The sequence below is a fragment of the Brugia malayi genome (genome assembly GCF_000002995.4).
Source record: "Brugia malayi strain FR3 genome assembly, contig: Bm_v4_Chr2_contig_001, whole genome shotgun sequence".
Lineage (NCBI taxonomy): Eukaryota > Metazoa > Nematoda > Chromadorea > Rhabditida > Onchocercidae > Brugia > Brugia malayi.
In genome coordinates this window covers 8800925-8822977 of record NW_025062476.1, presented here as the reverse complement: position 1 = coordinate 8822977, position 22053 = coordinate 8800925, and the positions used below count along the sequence as shown (strand labels likewise).

General features: G+C 31.7%; 3 protein-coding genes across 4 annotated transcripts; all 3 read left to right on the top strand.

Annotated features, from left to right (window-relative positions):
• Positions 1–906: 906 nt before the first annotated feature.
• Bm10060 (Uncharacterized protein) lies at positions 907–14819 on the top strand (the record flags this gene model as incomplete). 2 transcript variants are annotated; one of them, XM_043078961.1, is made up of 38 exons in its annotated part: positions 907–1034; positions 1662–1789; positions 1985–2173; positions 2405–2521; positions 2624–2725; positions 2799–2898; positions 3141–3297; positions 3399–3446; positions 3537–3746; positions 4755–4937; positions 5181–5350; positions 5461–5532; positions 5631–5736; positions 5892–6098; positions 6187–6339; positions 6691–6852; positions 7035–7235; positions 7566–7640; positions 7754–7852; positions 7992–8126; positions 8389–8639; positions 8981–9057; positions 9206–9273; positions 9445–9615; positions 9811–9898; positions 10088–10233; positions 10575–10802; positions 11154–11238; positions 11410–11516; positions 11843–11960; positions 12143–12219; positions 12456–12507; positions 12748–12837; positions 13210–13262; positions 13580–13724; positions 13892–14082; positions 14345–14430; positions 14732–14819. In XM_043078961.1, the coding sequence occupies 38 exons, from the start codon at positions 907–909 to the stop codon at positions 14817–14819; spliced, it is 4863 nt and encodes a 1620-aa protein (XP_042934895.1). The 2 variants fall into 2 exon arrangements, with proteins under 2 accessions (XP_042934895.1, XP_042934894.1); XM_043078960.1 differs by having other exon boundaries at positions 12748–12891.
• A 1827-nt stretch (positions 14820–16646) lies between these two features.
• Positions 16647–18265, top strand: Bm10061 (Uncharacterized protein; the record flags this gene model as incomplete). The annotated part of the gene is made up of 6 exons (XM_001900142.2): positions 16647–16781; positions 16900–16962; positions 17112–17214; positions 17510–17637; positions 17748–17801; positions 18002–18265. The coding sequence occupies 6 exons, from the start codon at positions 16647–16649 to the stop codon at positions 18263–18265; spliced, it is 747 nt and encodes a 248-aa protein (XP_001900177.2).
• Positions 18266–19210: 945 nt separating this feature from the next.
• Bm10062 (Uncharacterized protein) lies at positions 19211–21547 on the top strand (the record flags this gene model as incomplete). Its single annotated transcript, XM_043078959.1, has 7 exons — positions 19211–19299; positions 19398–19510; positions 19945–20066; positions 20252–20336; positions 20440–20570; positions 20752–20945; positions 21388–21547. 7 exons carry the CDS (start codon positions 19211–19213, stop codon positions 21545–21547), a joined length of 894 nt encoding a protein of 297 aa, XP_042934893.1.
• Between the last annotated feature and the right edge of the window lie 506 nt (positions 21548–22053).

The following is a 22053-nucleotide window of genomic DNA, read 5'->3' as shown; positions in this document are numbered from 1 at the left end:
CCTTTTATAGACTGGAGAACTGAGCACTAATAACGTCCCTTTTGCGCCTTCCTTCATCCTCTTTAGATGTCTTTCCACATTTTTTAAATACATATTTCGAATGGGCAAATGGAAGTTGGTTTAAAGTCATCAAATGTGTTCTATGAAACACAATGATGGAGATGTGTTAAGGGAACATTCACATCACTATTTTATTGGTTTTAATTGTCATTGTCGTCAGTTTTGCCACTACTTTAATATCATTATCAGTGGCAATTGAGAAAGAAAACTTTTGATAAAAAACCACTGGTAAAGTTGGAGTTGTATGGAATTTCACTAACTAATTCTATCATTGCAGACATTTTTAAATTTTAACAGCGCAAGAATTTTTAATTTTGCCCGTGTTTTAATATTCCACTATCTACTCTGGTACCTTGAATATCTGCAATACATGACTAAGAAATAAAACTTTATATAGCTGGGATTGTTCCAAATTAAAACTTAAGATTTATATAGCGAATCTGCAAGAGTAGAAAGAGAGGGAGAGAAAGATTGAATTCACAGAACAATTTGTTACTCGTCTTTCATCACCCCACTTCATATTACAAAAATTCAATTAAGAGATGATTCATTAGAGTATGGTCTTTAATTTTTAACAGCCTATTGCCAGTAAGAGTAGCAATTTCATGGAACCAGGGAGAAATGATATTTATTGAATTCGGAAACATTTAATGAATTCTTTCCACAATTAATAGTAAATATAATAAAGAGCTAGTTGATATATGTGTGTGTACTGAATATATGTTAATTATATTGGCGCAGAAGTTGGGCGCTTTTATCCTCGCTTTTAAATGAAACAACGATTAGCGTCGGATCATTAACAACAAATAGTATTCCGCGCATGTCTCTCGTGTGTTTACAGTATGTATGGATGCTAACAGATTGTTCGATGCTTTTGCCGCAGCTACAAGCTTTACTAAAATTCAGCAGCTGTTCGCTCAATTATGTGCACTGCTGGATATCGATCCGTACGACAATTTCAATGTTTTTAGAAGGTATAACAATTGTCAGTGATTACTTTACAATTACATACATTACATAACTTTGTGGGGTTTGACTAACATGGACAGGTATACAGCAGCTGATTAGTTGAAGTTGGCTTATGCATCATACTGCGAACGTTTCTGTGACACAATCAAAAATTGGAAACAACCATCTCTTTGAATAACACTGGATTTCTTAGTTATAATTAGATTTAGGTTCTAGTCACATGTAATTTGATTAAACTATGAGAATGAATCATTAGTTCATAGTCTTTTAATAAATGAAGTCAGAGAGCGAAAAAACGGATCAACCAAAAGGACACAAAAAACGAAGGTGGCAAAACTTTGGTTTCAATAAATAAGTAAATTATTCATTCTTAGGTATGCACATATAATTTGAATGAGCATGAATAATTAAGAAATGGAAATGAATGAAATGTAAGACCTGTAAATCTCCGCCTAAGAAAGTGATAGTTCCAAACAGATTGCTTTTGCAATCTGTAAAATGTTCAGTCCTAAGTAATTAATGTTAAGTAAGATTAAATTGAGAAACTCAAAAAATCTCTTGAAGCGAACAAGAATAGTGCATGAATACTGATTTCGATTTCAGTATTTTGAATTACATCTTCCTATCTACAGGTTAAAAACAGTACTGAACGATTGGCGTGCACAGAAGTTGTGGTCACTATTAGAAAAACGAGCCGAACAGAAAGAATACTGTCACCAGAAAGCGTGCGAATGTTTGAGTGTACTTGTCATTGGAGCTGGTTGGGTTTTTCGCTGTTCTGAATTTCACCACCAGATCTATGAAATTTTACTATTTTTGTATTTTTTAAATTAGGTTTGTCAATCGTAAGCTTATCACGAAAATCGAAAATATTGCATAAACTTTATGAATCAGGGTATGGTAAGATTTGTTTAAGATAGTTTATACGTAATATAGAAATAAAAGTTAATTTAAGGACCATGTGGTTTGCGATCAGCTATTGAGTGTGCATTATTGGGAGCTTACGTTGTTTTGGTGGAACAACGGGATTGTTTTTCAAGAAACAATGTCCTACATCTTTGGCCATTTGTTATACAGGATCTCAAAAATTTGGGGATCAAAATATTTTACCCAAAATTTTGTCGCGGTAGCATTGATCATATAAGTTAGTTTGTTGTTACTGAAAATTTATTGTTAATTCATGGCCTTGTTTTATTATACTACTTATTAGATCAAAACTTTATTAGCTTACTCTTTTAAATTTAACTTTCATTTTGTATTGGTTGTAAGCTGCTTCCATATAGGAATATTGCATGGATTCTGACTGTCATATTTTTTGTTGTGTTATTCTTCCTGAAGTGTTTATTTGATCTTACTTGGATTCCATTTTTTGCAGGCATACGCCAGCTGCAAATATTTTTGGTGAAAATCGCATTAGTTCTGGGTGTTCAAATACATGATTCTATTACATTTCAGCGCCTAATATTTCCCAAGTGTAACGAGAATGGAATAGGTAATTCAGCACTATTTGAAGTTAATTAATAGATGAGAGAAGCATTTTTTGTCCATCAAATATATTCGTATTTTGTTTTATGTTATTCACAGTGAATTATAGTGGAAGGATGGCGAGCAGAATTTTATCCTCCAAGGCATATTTTGTCGGATTTTGTCTTTGATGCTTTAATAGGTGCAGATGGAAAGCGTAACACAGTACCAGGTCTAGATTTTATTTGTTATTCATGCGCTGCTATTATCAAACCCAGCTAACGACTTAATGGAAGAGTCTTCAGGCTTTCCGAAACGAGAATTGCGTGGCAAATTGGCGATTGGAATAACCGCAAATTTTGTGAATCAACGAACGCTAGCTGAAGAAAAAGTACAAGAAATAAGGTTCTCTATATAATGATTTACTTTTTTTTTGCTTTTGAGAAGAATGTAAAAAGGTATAAATGCTGAAGCTGAAGGTGTGCTTTGTGAAATTCCGATCTTTGTGCTATTTCTTTTTCCAGTCATTTATCTTAATTCAACTATTGAATGTTGTTATTACTGAAATGGTCTCTCACAATTACAGGAATTCAGTTTTATGTAATTCTATCAATTTTCATTTTGACCTTCTCTTTGTTTCATTTCAGTGGTGTTGCTTATATTTTCAATCAACAATTTTTCAAAGACATGAAAGAAGCAACAGGTGTCGATTTGGAGAATATCGTTTACTATAAAGATGAAACGCATTATTTCGTAATGTGTGCTAAGAAACAAAGTTTGTTGGAAAAAGGCGTTATTGTTGAGGTTTGTTGCTATTTGAACCAAAGTTTTATAAGAATGAGAATTTTTTTTTGAAAATTTTTAATCTAGTATTCACTTTTTGTAATATTATTATTCTTTTATAGGATAATGAGGATGTATCGCTTCTTTTATCGCCTAATAATATAAACCAGGTATTATATTTATTATTATCTGTTTTTGTAGTTGTCATAAGAAATTTTATTGGGTGAAATCTATTCAAGTTCCTTCAGCTTTTCTTTCAGGAAAAATTGTGCGATTATGCAGCAGAGGCAGCTGATTTTGCTACTGGTGGTAACCTTCCTAATTTGAAATATGCACGAAATCATAATGATAGTGAAGATGTTGCAATGTTTGATTTTACATCATTGTTTTCGGCGCAGTGTTCGGTACGGCTCATCGAACGATGCGATCGACGATTATTAATGTCGATTGTTGGAGACAGTTTACATGAGGTGGGTTTTTTTAATATGTAGAAATAAACTGATGTACGGTAATAAATAATAATTGATTTGTTTTATTATTTTTACCATTTATTATGATTTATGTTATCATTTACCACATATTGCTTATTATTATTTATTTATTATTGGTCACATTGTTTGGCGTTAACTCCATATACATACGAGTAATTTCCAGAATAGAATATCACAAAATTTTCAGACTATTTCTATACCCTCCAAAGTTCGATGATAATATTAAATATAATGTGCAGAGTACACGACTTTCATAAAAACTAATATGCAAAAAATCTTATTACATCTTAAAATAATAAAAAGCATGAAGTCATCATTATTATAATCAATTTATATTATTACTGTTATTATTATTGTTGTTGTTACTGTTATTATTACTATTGTTATTAAGTATTGCTAATTATTACTATTGTTATTAACTATTAATTATTATTATTATTTGTTATTATTATAATTATTTTTATTATTGTTATTATTTTATTATCATTATTATTAATTATTTTATTATAATAGGACTAGAATCTTCACTAAATTTATGATTATTTGCATTTGCATTACTATAATTCTCTCTTCACACATTGTGTTTGCTGTTGACATGATTGCACGCTGGATGTGCTGTTTCATATGTCTCATTAACGAGATTCACATGAATTATCTTTGGCTTGAAAGTAAGTCGTAAATAGTGGCCATTGGAATGTGCTGATAGAGAATTCTGATATCGCTGAATAAATGAAATAATGTATTATTTATAGAAGATTGAGAAATTTCAGTGAGTTGTTTCTAGAATGCAAGGTGTAATTTTTTGTCACTGTTGATTTGTTACTGGATAGTTTAATTTTTACTAAATACTGCAAAATATTTTCATTGTTTGGCATGAAGTTTATAAATTTTTGATTACAAGCCTGCAATTTGTTTATATTTTTATCCATTCTTATAAAAAAGAAGCAATTTCAAAAAGTCCAAAATTGAAGGAATTTTCACTTGCAGCCTTTCTGGCCAACAGGCTCAGGATGTGCGCGAGGCTTTCTGGGTGTTTTCGATGCGGTTTGGATGTTGAGAGCTTATGGTTTAAATGTACAGGGTCTGATGGTACTTCTAGCTGAACGTGAGAGTGTTTATCGGCTATTAGCGCAAGCGAAACCGGATAATCTTCATAAACAGACTCATAAAGTATATTCTGAATTTTTTTTTCATTACTTCACAATTTTTTTGCTTTATCTAAAGTCTATTTATGAAATTTTCTGCAGATAGACAAATCACATATAAAGCAGAAGTTGGAAAACTTTTAATATCTTAAATGAAATTTTACTTGTCTAGATATTTCCATCTGACAATATAATTAGACTGCGATTAAAGGCTAGTACTTGAAGCTCAGTTCTTATTGCTAACGTAGATTGAGTTTATTTTTTACAGTATTCCATTGATCCACGAACACGCTACATTAGTCTGGAAATGGCAGTACAACCTCATGAAGTAAGTCATCTGATTGATACGGATAATCCACGAAATGTGGAAACGGATAAGGCCTTACCGCTACGAACTACTAAAGCGGCTGACCGTGTCAGTGGAACATATATTAAAAGGTATTCTGTTGTTCGTTTCATTAATTTTTGGTAGCATATATATTTGATTCACATTTGCATTATAGCTATGAGGTTGTTGACATTTAGAATATCAAGATGTGAATTTGCAGATACAAGCTGTGGAAGTTCTGTTACCAGGCTCTCAGTGCATATCATTTGCGTATTTTCAACTTCTTGGAGTGGTAATTTACTTGAATTTCATTTATGTGTTTTTTCTTCTCGAACAATCAATTAGGAACATAAAGAGAAAATGAGGCATGATTTTTTAAACAAGATTTAGCTGGAATGATGGACGAGCTTTAGCTGCTTTATTAGGAAAATTTCGTCCCGATCTGGTGGATTATTTATCGCTTTGTGCTGCCGATAATCCTAATGCAGTTATTGAGGTAAATTTTTGAATTATTTGCGATCTTGATAAAACGCACCTAAATTCCAAAATTAATTCGTGAAGTATTTAATTTCCAAATTAAAAAAAGAAAAACTTATTTTTTTAAAGTGCATTATCCATTTAACTATATTTTGTTTCAAACTTCTTTTTCAGAAAATATTTTCTGCAGTTAAAAAGGAATATGACATTAAACCACCTTGTAAAAATCATGCAGAATGGGTTAATGTGAGCACTGATGCACGAGTTATATATATAAGCAGCATCGTGGAAGCGTTCAAAAGTGATTCACAGCGAATGCGAGAAACGCTAATGAATGCCATTAGAACTAGTACAATATCTCATAAGCGGAAGACACGGCAGGTAACTATACTGCCTGATATTTATATTTTTTGCTCATAAACAATGTTTGTGCTGAGAAATTTAAGAATCATAAGAAATATTTGTGCAGGTAGATACCTCTCGTACAAAGAAAACGGAACCAATCTGTCGCCGAGCATCCGATCTTTTAAATGCCTTTGCATCGACTGCAGCATTGAACGAAAGGGTGGAAGAAACGCTGAAAAATTTTATAAAGCGAAAGCAGGATATTGATATAGGCGAGGTTACATTTTCTCATATTTACTTCTGATTGGATTTGAGTTTGTCGTTTTCTCTGGAAAGTATATGGAGATAATTATTACCATAATATTTACTGCTAAGGTCTTAATTCTTCAGTTTTAATTAGGCTATAAAAAATTTTTTATGAAATGACTTCGAAACCGCTACTTGTCACTTTTGCTATTATTTAGAAGTCGTTATTTTCTCAATTTGTGAAGCTAATATTGAGTATTTTGATAGTGTTATTTTCTCTGATATTTTTACAGGTGAACTGTAAATAAGTAAAAAAAATATCTTGATTTGCTTTGAGATTTTTAAATATTTTAAGATGCCTGATTTCATAACTTTATGTCAGGTTCACGATGCAGTAACAGAACTAAATGGTGATGAAAAAATCGGATATTCATTTAAACGTTTAGATCGAAATGCTCTCATACAGTCAGCTGGATCACAGCCTGTAAAATACATTACTGGACGACCAGTTGTTGAGAAATTGAACCCTGAGCGACTATATGCTGTAACAAATTTTATTTGTTTTTTAGTTATCTAAGTAGTAAGTAGCTACAGTATTATGCACTAATAAAACACTTTGTTTCATATGTGTTTCTTTGTCATAGGTTATTACATTTAATTCAGTTCATTTTCAAAAGGTGCTTCTCTAATTTCTTACTTTATCGCAACTATTAATTTCAATTACAGGTTGAAAGGATCGTGAGTGGCGAATTGGAGAAGGAAAAGACAGAAGAAATGTATCGTAACAAACAGCGACTGGCAAATGTTTTGACGAGAAAAATGGATAAACACGACATTGACGAAATGAAATTGAAACTGGAACAGACTGCTATGGGCTTGCTTTTCAATAAGGAACAATACCGGGTTCTCACCTCCAAGGAAGAAAAAGTGAACAATGTTTTCTAAGTTTTTGCCATATCATACTTAGAAAGAGGGTGAAATTTTTAATAAAAGTAATTCTGATTTTTTATTTAATTTTCAAATCTAATGGTATCTAAAAGTTTCATTCATTTTTATTACATTTAATTCTGTTTTCATCAGGAAATTTGTGGTTTCATTTTTTTCCTGCACTTTCGATGGACAGCTTTTACATTTTAATCAGTCAACTTTTCATTCATTTTTATTATGTACCAATCATATAGAAGGTTTAGTTTTTTCCTTATCTGTCGATACTGACTTCCCTCTGTTAAGGTAAAAGCTTTACTGAATGTATTTAAGATTATATGTACGAATGCAGCAGCAGCTCGGCGGACTGTCAATGAAGGCTTTAAACATGCCGATGAAAAATATAAGGTTATCTCATAATATCATCCTTTACTTTTCTCATCCTTCCTTATGCTTACATTTAATATAATTTAGTGAAAATTATATTAAAGTGCTTTACAGGACAACAATTATATGTTTAGGACATTGACGAGAAACTGTCAAAAGCGGAAACGTTGTTGAAGAATCAAAATCTGGTCGGCATTGATATTGTCTCCAGAACAAAGAATAAGAATGGCGTGGTATCTCTTAAAGCTTGTATATAGATTTCAGCGTGAATGGTCATTATTAAAGGATTTGAAATTGATACAATTTGAGCATTTTTGATGAGAGATTCCATTATTTCATGTCCATTGTTATAGAATGAAGTCAAAATTCTAGATTGTAAATAATGGAGGTAAACCAGTAAATGCTAAGAAATCTCCACCACCTCTGCCTCCAAAGAAGACAATTTTGCAAGAAAGCAGAATCAGTTCATCAGCTTCTCGTCCAGAAAATCACAGTGTTATTTTTCGGGTAGAATCCTGTTTTAATGCTTGCATATAATGGAAACAAGTACAAACTTTGCAAAGCAGTTGAAATTGTACTGTAATTGTTCAACATAGGCAAATTCTTGTCACGATCAAACTGAAATAGAGATAATGAGAGTTCGGTTATTTGGTTTCGTTTAACCGAAAACTCAAATATTTTTGACAGTGGTCGTTTGCTATTAAAGTATTCCCTAAACTTTATTTCGTTTTTTGCTTGTTAAAAAAGAATTTTTTTTTTTGACTTCCAGAGTAAATCGTCATCTTCAAATAAATCCTCCAGGCCTTGTTCAGTGCCTGTTATGCGGTTGTCGTGTGATAGTGTTAATGCCCGTCAACAAATAATTTGTCAGTTATGCTTGAAAGTTGTTTACTTAGCTGAACGGATGCAGGTAGAAGGAATGTTCATTCACAAAAAGTGCTTTCGTTGTGCTTTTTGTGAGCAACCATTACGTCTTGGTAATTGTGCTCAAGACCGAAATCTTCGAAGTTTTAATCCGAGGTTCATTTCAAAGTTATATTCTGTATTAAATAATTTTGCTTATTCTCTAGGTTTGATAATCGAGAGTACAAGACTTTCTGTAATAATTTTTTCATGGAGCTCTTGACTATATTGTTATATAATAGATTAGGATATATATTTGAATGTATATTTAATACATGCCTGACTGATTAAGATACTTTTCTCATTATGATGACAAGAGGAAAAGCACGTATCTTGCCAAAATCCGGATCTAATGTTTTTGATGTTATAATGGATTTCACTGTGGATGATAAATTAGGGATTCATTTGGTAATTTAAAACGGTTACTCTTTTCTGACTGCTGAAGGATGTATTTTCAGATTCTTTTGCATGCAGCACATAAATTTACCAGTGTTAGAAAAGATTACTCGGATAGAGAAAAATGGCTGTAAAGCAGGTGGTTCTACTGAACATTTTCTTGCAATTTAATTAATTTTTAATTCAGTTTAGAATATTTAGAGCAATAACATTAATTTAAAAAAAAAAAATTCATATTCCATCATTTTCTTATGATGATGCATTCTTTTTGAACTGTGGTTTTGTAGGAGCATATTTGCCACTGCTGAATGATACGTTGAATACTGTCAATGGATATACTACGTCATGTGGAAATGTTAGTATATGGAAGTTATACCATTTGCTTAACGCGAGGAAAATGAATAAAGTTAAAATAGTTGAAATTAAAAAATAACCGGTCACGAGTTATCTCTAGATTTGTAATACTTTTACTTCATTGAGCTGAAAATTAATACTGTACTGTTTTTATTGGTAGTTTAAGTTTCAGCAATCTGCAGTATCTGTCGCTATGCAACGAACTGGACGAAACTCACCATCCATGCTCCTTGGAAAAACAATGGAAAAAATGCGTGCCCAGAAAGAAGCGGTTCGTGGATTATTGTCATCACATCAACAAGTGATGCGAGAGCGCGCCGAGTTTGAAATATACGATCAAAAGGTTAGCTTGTTAATTTGCAATTTAATTGAATTTACTAAGCTAAAAAAAATCTGTCTGGTTGATCCGTAGTTTTCGGAAATTATAATGAATTTTTATCTGTCTGAGATGCATCTTTAGAATTTTTTCCGTACTTATTATTATTACCATTATTATTATTGGTTTAATCAGACTGCTTGAATTTTGATTTTGATTCAGATAACCAAGAAAGAAAAAGAATATTCAGTTATCGGCAATGAAACTTGTTCCAATGGTCACGACAATTTCAGTGATGAGGAATTATTAGGTAAGTTTTTGTAATTTTCGAGCTTATTATGAATTCGGTAGCTCAAGTTCGGATATTAAGTTTTAGTATCCTTCATTTCAACGTTAATCGTTGAAATGATGCAAATTTGCATTTTATCTAGCCGCCATGCAGATCACTTTTGTAATCACTTCTGATTACAAAAGTTCTGATAATAATTCTCATTTTCAGAAAATGAGAATGAATATTTATCATCTGGTAAAGATGATGACGATGATGATGACAGTGATTTCATGGAAGATGAATTAGTCGATTTAGAATCAGTTGTGCTGGAAAATCTTGATGAAAGTATGAGTAGATCGTTAACTGAAGCACAGGTAAATCTTTACAATTTCATTTTGTACTTAATGTTAATGATTGCAGAAGTTTTTTCAGAAACTAATCTTCTTTTAGAAGAGTCAAGTTAGCATTACATTATCAAGAATGAAATGATTTTTGAAAGACTTTTGTCTTATTCTTTAATGCGTCAACTTATAAAACGTATTTACCCTTATTTGAGTAAATGGTTCATTTATTTGGTAATAGATACGTCTGTCTCATTTTGAAGTTTTCACATCTAAAAAGTGTATGCAGTGTATTGCAAGCACCACTAATATTGCTGTCTGCAATTATTTTCTTGCTGTAACCTTATGAGCTCATTAAGTTATTTTGCTTTTAGGCGTTGAAACTCTTGAAGACATTCAAAGAACGTAGGCAGCAAAGATTTCAAGAACAACACACGAATATTCTGTCATTAGAACAAGAATGCGAGAAGTCTAGCGGAAATTTTGATGCCACTATTATCAAAAACAGAAACGAAATGACAGCAGTCACTACAGTCGGATCAACTGCGGTGAAAATAACGAAAGATTTGCCTGAAAAGAACCACCATTATATATTCAAAAAAGTAATATTTCACATTTTTTGAAAATAATAGGTTTTTTAAAGTAATTTGTCAGTAATTATTTGCTGAGTGATTATCTTTATTTGCCAGTAATTGTCGCTTACTATGTCGTGTTTTTTTCTTCAATTAAGTCTTTAATTTCAAGTTTGTTCACATAAATGAATTCGTGTTATAAGAAAATATGGGCAGTAAAATTAGTAGAAAATGAAAGTCAATTGTATTTCAATAAAGGAAGGTCGAGAGATATCTCAAACTTAATAGAGTCGCAATGATGTAGTTATAATTTAAAATTAAATATTTTTTTCAGCAGTTTTCAGCTTTGTCATTGTATTTATAAAACTGGAAATATTTTAGCAAGTGTTGGCTCCATTCATGGGAATTAATGATATGGGAAATAAGGCTTGTACACAGGCTATGATGAAAACTAATGAACAATTGGGTAACTTATTTTTACTAGTACACGATTGTTTCCATTTAATTGTTTTTAGTGCTGAGCAGTCAGTATTTTTCGATACAACTATTTAAGAAACTTGACATAAAATTTTCTTCTATAGTGTATAATGTGGCGTATAAAATTTTTGTTGCTAGATTTCCTTGATACATGTTTCAGAATTATGCAGAACCATTAAGCGTCACTCGATACCCAAGCAGTCGTCGAGAGTTATGTCACGTTTTCCTCGCCATCTTTCTCTGGATCTTAGTCGAAAGGATATTGAAGTACTGATTTGGACTGGGTAAAAAAAGGGAATTAATTTATAATGCAGAAAAAAAAGGGAAAAACCTGCTTTTCTTTTCTATGTCATAACAAAAAATAAATCTAATATGTTTACAGCAGAAAGATAAGAGTTTTCTTAGTTTACTTATCATACAACGCTTCCGACTAAGTTATGGTTTTGTGCAGCTGAATCTAACATTGATACCAAAATGTTTTTATTTAATAAAAAAAAATCTAGCTTATAGTGATGGATACAGTTTGCAGTTTGTTTGCTGAATGAAATTCTGTATGTAGAATTGAAACATCTATTAAAATATTCTCATTCCAGAGGATTTGTACAACGCCTTCAATGGAGAGAACATCTGATTTTACTCATTTTTCATCATCAAGTGACGATTATTCTCAGGAAGCGGATGCAATTCAATCACAATTAGCTGCGCAGTCAAGTGGGTTTTTTTCTTTGTTTGCTTAATCACTTCTTTGAACCAAATATAATCGTGAGTAAACCAGTGTTCTTGTTGCATTATCAACGCTATATAAGAGAAATTGAGGTTTTAAACAGAAGTGAGAAAAGCATTTGTGACAAAAAATTATTGATTTCATCACTATGGTATAAGCACAATTCCAGATCTTGGTCTTCTAGCCCAATTGTTTAGTGCTGAAAGAGTCAAGGCTCTGCAATCTACTGACAAGGCAGATCAAATAGTTAGTTGCTTTGTGAATTCGAATGAAATTGTTGAAATAAATAGATAACTCAGTCATGCTAAATTATGAACAGATGATGCCATGAATGGATGCTACATTTCATAATTCAGTTATGTTAGTGAAATCTTCTCTGCCTAGGAGCATTCTTGTATAGTCGCTGATTGTGGATCCTACAAAATTCAAACTGAAAGTAGTGATTTCCGCAGGATTCAAATTTACATAGTCAAATCTTTCAGGATTCAAATTTACATGGTACAGATCTCAAAAATCAAAACCATGGTGCCTTGGGTAAATTTTCATGTTTCTGAATATTGCGAATGCGAAAAGATAGCAATGTTTTAGAGTTGTAAAACGCAGAGCATAGTGCTGTTTTAGAAAGTGAACTTTCAACTTTTGATATGTACATTTTTTTATTTTAAGTTGCATCATATGTTTTAATTTGCGGTAAAACTTGATTTATGTATCGTTTTGTTCCAAAAGCATCTTGTTGCATCTGGATTTGGAAGGTTTCTTATGTAATTAGTTCAGGAGGAAGGGTGCTTTCTCGATGTTCAAGCATGTCAGTCTCTCATGCACTCAGTACTTCATCAGAAAAGAAACATTCAATTTTTCACCAACGTACGGTTTCCTCTTCGCATTCTGTTGTTAACAGCACTAATACTGATTTATTTGGTAATTTTTGCACATTATTTCAATGTTATATCTAACTAGTACTTGATTTCATATACTTGCTGGAAGAATATTTATAATTTATATTCCAAGTGTTGTTAGAAGAACTCTTATCTCGCTTCCTACTTTTTTGTATAGATCTTTTCAAATCAGTAATTAAAAATTAATCTGTGTATTTTTTTGACATTCATATTTCTATGTTGTTTATGACAGTTAATATGTTGTTTTTATATACTATCAAATATATCCATTAAAGTTCCAGGATATCAATTTTTGTATTGTTTCTTTCACTTTTTTTGGCCAGTAAAAATCACATTTCAGAAAACAAATTATCACCCACTTTGTTCACGAAAAAAGATATTCGTCGTATTCAGGTGACTTTTTTACAAATCATTAATTTCTAAAACTTCTTGTTGGTTTTTTCGTCCAATAGCAGAACGATAAAGTTTTAATTTTTAGCAATCTTGGTTCCAAACTTCCGTCAAGGCTTTTATATCACATATATTAAGTGAAATGGTTTGAAATATGACTCTATTTTCAGTATGATTTAGTAGTTAGGTTTACAAAAAAAAGAAAAAAAAAAAAAAAGAATCGGATATGATTCTATTTACGAAAGTAATCAGATATTGATAATCATGTGGAATTTCAAGTGGCTTTGTTAAGTTCTTTATTAGTTTATCTAAGATTTTAGAAACTAGCTGAAAAGATCTTAAAACAAAAAGAACAAGAACGCATCAGTGCAGCACAGGACTTGCAGCGTGAATTGGAAGAAATTGATGTCCGGAAATTAGAAGTGGAAGCAGTGGCTGGAGATTTGGAAAGACGTTTATCTGATGGTATTTTCTTATGTTAGTCTCCGAAGAAAGTTAATATTTTTTTATTTGTAAGCATATATGCAATTGTGAATTAAAAATTCAGGAATGAAGATAGTGTAGTAAGCTAATTTAGTTAAATCTCTTGTTGCTCTATATACAATTTGGATTGTTATTTTTTACCTGTACAGATGCAGAAAATTTGTGGATACTGGAGCAGTGGTTATTGTATGTACAGGAAATGGTACAATTGAAACAACGTGAAGAAGAACTGAAACTTCGAGTATCTGAGTTTGAAGTGAATGAAGAATATAAAAACCTTCAACTGCAGCTCAAAGAAGTTCAGAACAGTGGTACCTCAATTGTTTCTCCTGATAGTCAAGTAAAACTATTTTTTGTTTTGCCATATTATTTATTACACAATTACAAAACTATTCTGATCTTTAGATCTGAAATTCTAATGATTTGAAATTCTTTTTAACACCAGCAGTAGTAACAAATAACATAATGAGGGTCAGAATTTACAAATATCAGTATCTGGATTTTTTGAGATTAGCGTTTAATAAAGTTTTTCAAGTTTTGTGGGCGGATTTATTTTTTATTCACTTGATTCTTTAGTTTTTTAATTATGAAACTAAATATAGACTGAGAAGTCGATATTGAAGAAGACACTGGCAGTTTTAGAAATGCGTGATGCCATACAGAAGCAGCTAAAAGTAGTGAAAGAAAGGTATTTGATTTTTTTCCAAAAATCAAAAAACTAATTATTTAAATCAGTTTTCGAGGAAAAGAAATCATCCCTTTCATTTTTATTTCTTTATTAGTGCAGAACTCGGACAGTGAGTCTTCGACCCATTTATTTGAGACATGAGTAATAAAATTTCAAATAATAAAATAATAAAGAAATGAAACTTCAAATGGTAAAATAATAAATTTGCAAAACTTTACCATAAATCATTTTGGTAGCTGAAAATTTTCGCCATCTTTTCACTAAGAAATGTAGCGTTATTTTTATGGTACGAATTTTTTAGGGCTGGACAGCGAAAAGTAACAGAAGCATCAACACTTATCGAATTAAAAGGAGCTTCATATCGAAATTTCAGACCAGTTTTCATTTAACTGATTGTTTTTAAGAGTGGAAACATCGGGAAAATCAGGATTTTAGTTTTCTGAAAATTGCTAACCCAGTACAAAATTCACGATTGCCTCTACTAGCAAAGTTGACTTGTGGCATTTTATATATTATTTCTATTTTTTAAAACTCTTAGAAGTGTCAAAGTTTCAAGTTCAATTCATATTTCACCTTATTTATATTTAATTTAGCTTTTGAGCTTTAAATATGCCCAGTGTAACCCAAACATTCATACGAGTATTTGGAGAGCGCGTTCGGTTTTCTAAGCACTGAACTTCAATTAAAGAATTTTGGACAGTTTCTAAATTTGCCAGAGATTACGATTATTATCCTTAATTTGATATTTAAATAATGAACTCGCTTTTCATATTCACTTATTAGTAGCTGGATTTTATACCAGTGTTCAGTTTTATGCCAAGCGGTGAAAGTGATTCCAAGTTGACAGCCTTCAAATTGTAAAATGATTCCAAGTTAACAGCTTTCGAAGAAATTACGGAAATTCTCGTCTTTTTTAGAAGCTTCAAAGAAGAGGTGGTATATATTATCTTATATTCCCAAATATTGGGACTTTTCACTGTTAATGCTCTCGAAGTTAGTTTCTACACTGCTTTAATTTTTCTGGAAACTTATTATGTTATTGGCGAATTTTCAAACATAGTGACTTGGAGGAAATATTTTCTGAGTTGTGTGCTTACAGTTAATCTAACATAATGAAAGGACTAAATTCTCGTGAAAGATTTGGCGATCTTTTTATTGTATCAAAAGTTTCCATCAGACTTCTATTTCAGTGATTTTTGTTATTTTTTATTGTTAAAACATATGTTTCAACGATAATACGCATTTTATTTGTTCATAATTGTTGTTATCTAGCTTACTTCGCAATACGTAATCTTCTTTTATTGTAAATGTCAGTTATTCTGCTCAAATATATAAATGATTGATTTCTTATGGACAGATTTCAATTTGACTTTTTCATAGTTTTGATTTTTGTGTTCAGCATTATTGAAGTTTATATAATTAACAGATTGTGATTTGTTTTCAAGGCTTCGTAGTGAAAAGTGACCTAGTTTTATGATATGGTCTATATTCTTATCCAGTGATGACAAATGACTGGTTTAGGTTTCATTTCTTTCATCAAATCATTTGTTGAGAAAGATGCAGTTGACCTTTTTGCGTTTCCTAAATGTTAATAGGATTGAAAGAAATGATTGACAGTGTCATCTAGGCAACAAGTTCATATGTTTCCTTCTCACTCCTTTTTTTTCTCTCGCTTTATAATGGAAAACATTTTAAAAAATTTCGGGAAGGAGATATGTTCATATGAGACCTTTCTAGTAAAAGTTCCTGTGTCACTAAACATTTTATGAAGTGCTTTGGTCGTATCGTTTTGAGAATATTTGCACGATTCTAATTTAAAGTTTCTCATGTTTTAGAGCAGTTTCGCAGTGTCTTTAAATCATAGGCAACTGTAGTAGTCACTAAACAGTTGAATGAATTCCAACATTTATTGAATTATGTTATGTAGTCTACTGAGAAGGTTGAAGAATTTCTACTTTTTTAAATAGTTTAACTATATTTCCGGATTTTATTCCTGCAGGGTATTACTTTGAAGGTTTTCATACCGAATATCAATAAAACAGGCTGGTCAAAATTGGTGGTGTTGTGGCAGATGAAACGAGTATTAATGGTTAATGATATTTAAGCTGAGAATTAAATTTGGTTTCATATTTTTTGTAATAAATCATCATGTGTGTGAAGATCTAGAAAAAGACCCGTTTATTATATTTAAATTAGTTTTTATGTAATGATTTGCCATGAGCGGTAGCTGTGAAGTTTCAGTTTTTAACAGTGTTCTTTCAGCACTTCTTTCAGTAATCGGTACATTTGTGTTATTAGTTCGATTTGGTTGTGTGTTCAAAAGAAAAGGCGCACATATCGATAAAGCGAGGGTATGATCCAGATTTACTCTCATGTTCTAAGACAGCAAATTCCTTCAAATTTGAGAACAGTAGAGAAGTTTTTCAATCCATGAAAATTAAAAGAGAATTTTGTTAATAGGATTTGCAGAAAATACGCCAGGAATCAGTCATTCTGCATGCAGATAAAGACATGGAAGGTCTAGTTGAACCGGTACTATTTCATATTTAATCGATGAAATTTCTCTTTCCTCCACATATATTTGCCAGTTCTCATGTTAATAATGTGCTACAGATAAATTGCAACAGCAGTGATTGAAATCTTTGATTTTTGAATTATCCTAGGAAAATTTGAAGTTGCAGGGACCAAATCAAACTAAAGTCGAGGAAAATATGAACCGAGAGTTAATTAAATTAATAGAATCAACACAAAATAGTGAGAAAAATTTAATCGGTCGAGAAAAAGGTTTCCTTCTGAATAGTTTGGAAGGATGAAAAAAATCTAACCTTTGGTGATATATTACCGATTTCTAACATATTTAGATTTCTTTAACTGAAATTAGATGAAAAAGATCTGAATTGGCTTTCAGAAGTCCAAACTAATTGAATTGAAAATTATAATTAACTGTTCATTACTGGATGTAAATGTAAATGTTGGAAAAGCCGGAAAGCTTTGTTATAACATATATGCGATGATTTTTGTTTCTTCTTTAACCTTCTGACTTCCGTTTAGATTTTTATTTATTTAAATTGTTTTAAAGCTTCAACGAAGAAGGGAAAAGAAACAACAAATGATAAGCAAGGAGGAGATGGGAAATTGTATTTGAATAAGCGGAAAGAGCACCAAATTTTATTCCAGGCAACGACAACACCTGAACTAATACAGCTCGTATGAGTTTTCATTTTTTCTTCACTTCCGATCAATATAATCAAAATATGTTGAATTTTTCAAGTTAAAATACGCTGGAGAGATGCCCACTGAATCCATTTATGTTACAGAAATCACAATCGACGCAGCTGGATGACCTCAAAGATTCAAAAACGAATAGTCAGGTAAAAGTAATTGAACAGTAATTAATACGCTTTGTTAAAATTCGTATACTGCTCCCCCGTTCATTATATTCAAGCATGGATATTAGAGCTAAAATTTTCGGAAAGTTTTTCGACGAACCAGAAAAATTTTCTGCCTCGGGAAAAAAAAAGTCACTTTTGCAGAGACTCTTTCTTTCTAACGAGTATCATTTTCTAAACAGATGCGTACGCTGCGTGCGCTATTTCGAAAATGCCAAAGTGATGTGGGTAAGCATTGCAAAAATAACAATTCGGAAGAAATTCGTGAAAGTGTTGGGAGAAATCAAAGTCGAGAAGAAGAACCATCAACCCTGGTGGGTATCGCATCTATTGATCGTGATGATGCACCATCAGCGATCACTAGTGTTAGGACAAACTTAATTTCAAAGAGGCGTGGGCTAAGTAAAGGTATTCATACTAAATGGAAGCCTGTTAAAAAACCATAGTTAATGTATCATTTGCATGTGTAAATATTGTGTATTTATACTTTTTAATAAATGTTTACAAGTATTTGTTTTTACTGAAGAAAATAGAGGAAAAATGGATGAAGATGCGTCACAATAATCGTTAGTCACGTAAATTTGATGTCTACCTCAAGAGAATGCACATAATTTTCAATTTCTCCGCAACCAATCTACTGGAGTTAGTTATCCTGCAATAAAAGGGTCATGCCTAGGAGATAGTTATCGTTCAGAAATTGAAATCGAAATAAGATTAGCCCAATTCCTTCTAAAGATTTGTCATACACTCAATCGTGTGCAAAAAAGCAGAAAATTACATACAGATGAGTCATATTGAGAAATTTTGCAGGAGTTTTGAATTTTGTAATTAGTTTTAGGAATTAAAAATTTCATTAATTTTTTTCAGGGATTTCGGGATTTCTATGTTAACATACCATAAATGATTATCGTCAGAGAACTTATTTTTTAATCATGAAATGTAACCTAGTCGCTAGTTTTGACCTTGTTGTGGTTTACCAATCACAAGAAATTAAAGTAAAATACGCATTATTTTAAAAAATGCTTATAGAGAAATATTTGAGTTCCATAAGCTTTATGCAAATTTTTGTTTATTTATAAGGATCATTTCATGAATCTAATTCATTTCAGTCTTCTCTGCTTCTCCAACTTACTACCACTCGTACTGTAAGTCTCATTTATGTTCTTATTGTTCGGGATACCTTGTCGACATTATTTCGAAATAACCGAATCCGATCGGATTATTGAAATTTGATGGAATATGATTGGAAGAGTCGGTTTGAATATACACATATCACTAGAAATGCCACTTCTTCATGCATTCGATGCTTACTTCAGTGAACCTTTCTGACCTACAAAGGATCAAGGGAACAATAAAAAAATTGAAAACTTAAGCAATTGGAAAATTAAGTGATGTCTCGCTTTCTGCCTCCAGCAATAAAAAGCCACTTATGCTGTATTGATAGCTACGATCTGCGCCTCAGCAACGAATCGAATGGAAGGTGAAAAATCTTCTAACCGTGTCATCGGTTTTTCAAAAGTGTTTGAGTTGGTTGTTCAGTATTCTTGTTGATTTACTACTGATAATGTTAAACTTAAGGCAACTGTATACATATACAGTAACATGGCATGATTTGCAACAATTCAAGCAATCAAATTCAACGGATGATGTGGGATTGACAACTATATCTCCTCAATTCTCATTTATGAGTGGTATGAAATTTCTGGTTGTCACTTTCACTTTAATGTTTGCAACTTAGTCAAGCCTTTCTTGCTTCCTTTCTAAATGAAAAGAAAAGTAGGATTGAAGAGGTATATAACACAGAATTCAAAGAATGGACCCTTTTTTGAGAGTGATGTCATGCTGAAGAAGCGCAATAAACACTGCTTTAAAAATAGCTTTATCTTTTTATCTGCCTTTATCTATTAGATAATTGACCTGATCAGTTTGTCTTGTGATTACTTAGTCATGCCGGCCTGATTTCCCATTATTATTTGATTTTCTTCTACCAAGTAATTTAAATAGTCAAGGTCAAATGATGTTGCAGACCATTTACGTTAAGTTTGCAGATTGTGATAATTCTTTAATTGTTTAGTTTCCTGAAGTTATGAATTTTCTTATAATCAAGTGGTTTTCAATATTTTAGTATCTCCAAAGCAAGATATGTCCTTAGTAGACATGAACATTTGTAAACGTATTCAACCAACTAATGCTCCTAGTTCTCAAATTCGAGAATGCCACTGTGATGGACCATGCGGAAAAATAAAGGTTAGTTTTATCGCCTATATACATTTTGCTGAGTGCTTTAAACAGTCTGGTAAGCTTATCACTTAATTAATCATCTTGAAGATGGAGGAAAATAGTTCTATTCTTGGGGAAGTGTTAACTAACTTATGGCAAAAAAGTATTTAATATAGAAGTATCTTTGATGATTTCTGATGTAATTTTTGTAGCCAGTGGGTGAAATGCATATTATGGGTCTATGTGATCATTACATTTGTCGAGATTGTTTGGAAAAAGCACCAGTTGTTGAAACTGGTTTGTTTTCTTCGGTAGTTTTGATAGGCTCAAAGAAGTATCGCTATTGCACGCCATTTAGTATCGAAAAAAAAAGATTCTTCCGCATAATTTCTTTATTCAGCTGGTGGCTTTGGTTGCCCGAATGCATCCTGTTTGCAAACAGATCTGATGTATACAAATGGTCATCGACGTTCTCACAAGAACCAAGAAATTACCGCTATGTCTTCACACAGGACGGCTACAACTGATAAAGTACTAATGGAAATTCGAATGTATAAAAGAAGAAAACCGTATCATAATGATAACAGGGATTTTGTTTGAGCATATTTCTCAACTCATTTTCATTTCGGAATGAAAAACTTAAGATTTTACTTATTATTCACTTGTTAAGATTTAATTAATTTATTTCTCACTTAATAAGAATTTTTTCTAGAGTGATCAAAGCATAGTGCCAACTGTACTGAAAAGTAGGCCATGCCTTCGTTTAGTGGAAGTTCGCTTGACAGCCTTCATACCGTTACGAAATTCTGACAAAGTGTTTCGTCAGCAGCAAATTGTAGAAATATACGGCGACTACACAATGTTACAAACATTAAATATACTGAAAGAGTATGAACGGCTTAGCAGGTTAATTAATTCATCGTGGTAATTATTCATCTTTGATAGATGAAAACATGCAGGATGGTGAGATCACTGCACAAATAAGCAAAAATAATTAAGTGAGTTTAAGTCTCTATCTTCCCTTTCTGATTCGAAACAAATTGCAATTTTCTTCTTTCTGAAACAGAATTGATTCATTCAATCTCCATCTCCTTAATATTCCATCTTTAATGAATTACCCATGCTTTCAAAATACTTCACTCCATTATTGTTATATCTCTGCAATTTTTCTTTCACTTCTCGAACAAAGTTCATGCCATCAATAAATCCTGGTTTGCAGAAATTATCGTTATCTGAATTAAATATCTGAATCTCAATGACCACTAAGTAAAAATCTATTTGTAACCTTAACTTGAACTTCAATTCATTGTTTCTTCTGGTAATCCTATTTCATCTTTCTGTTGCTCAGTTTGGATATCGCAAATCATGTATATTATTGCCCGAGTGGTCTCATTGATGAACGTTCATCCTGGAAACACATTAGAGAAGACGATCTGTTGATGCCAATTACAAATTTCGGTCAAGAAGATCAACGTATAGACATCATTTTTGATTATACCGCCCGTTAGCCATTATCAACAGTACTAATGCAAATAATCAACTCTATTTACTTAGACTTTTCAATAAAGTAATTACGCTTTTATTTTGACAACATCAATAAATGTACTAAATTACAAAAAATATATTTTTGCTACAATTTGTTCCCACTAATCTCATTTATAATGACGAATTCACGATTGGGTATATTGAGCCATATATACCAATATGGTTATTTTATAGTAGCAATATCATTCAATAAATTTACTTCCGCAATGCATCATAACATAGCATATGATTTGCATTTATTCCCGTACTATTAATCAATCTTATAAAACTAATTCTGGTGCACAATACCAAGTTTACATTGTAGAAATAGGTTGAAATTATAAAGTTAAATTAATTTCGTAATTTCATTTGAGCTCATTTTCAAGAGACTTGGCCAAAAGAACAATGATGCAGTAAGACTAGTGGATAATAATAGATTATAATGTCAAGAAAAGTAACGGTACGTGATAATAAATTATAAAGAAGAAAT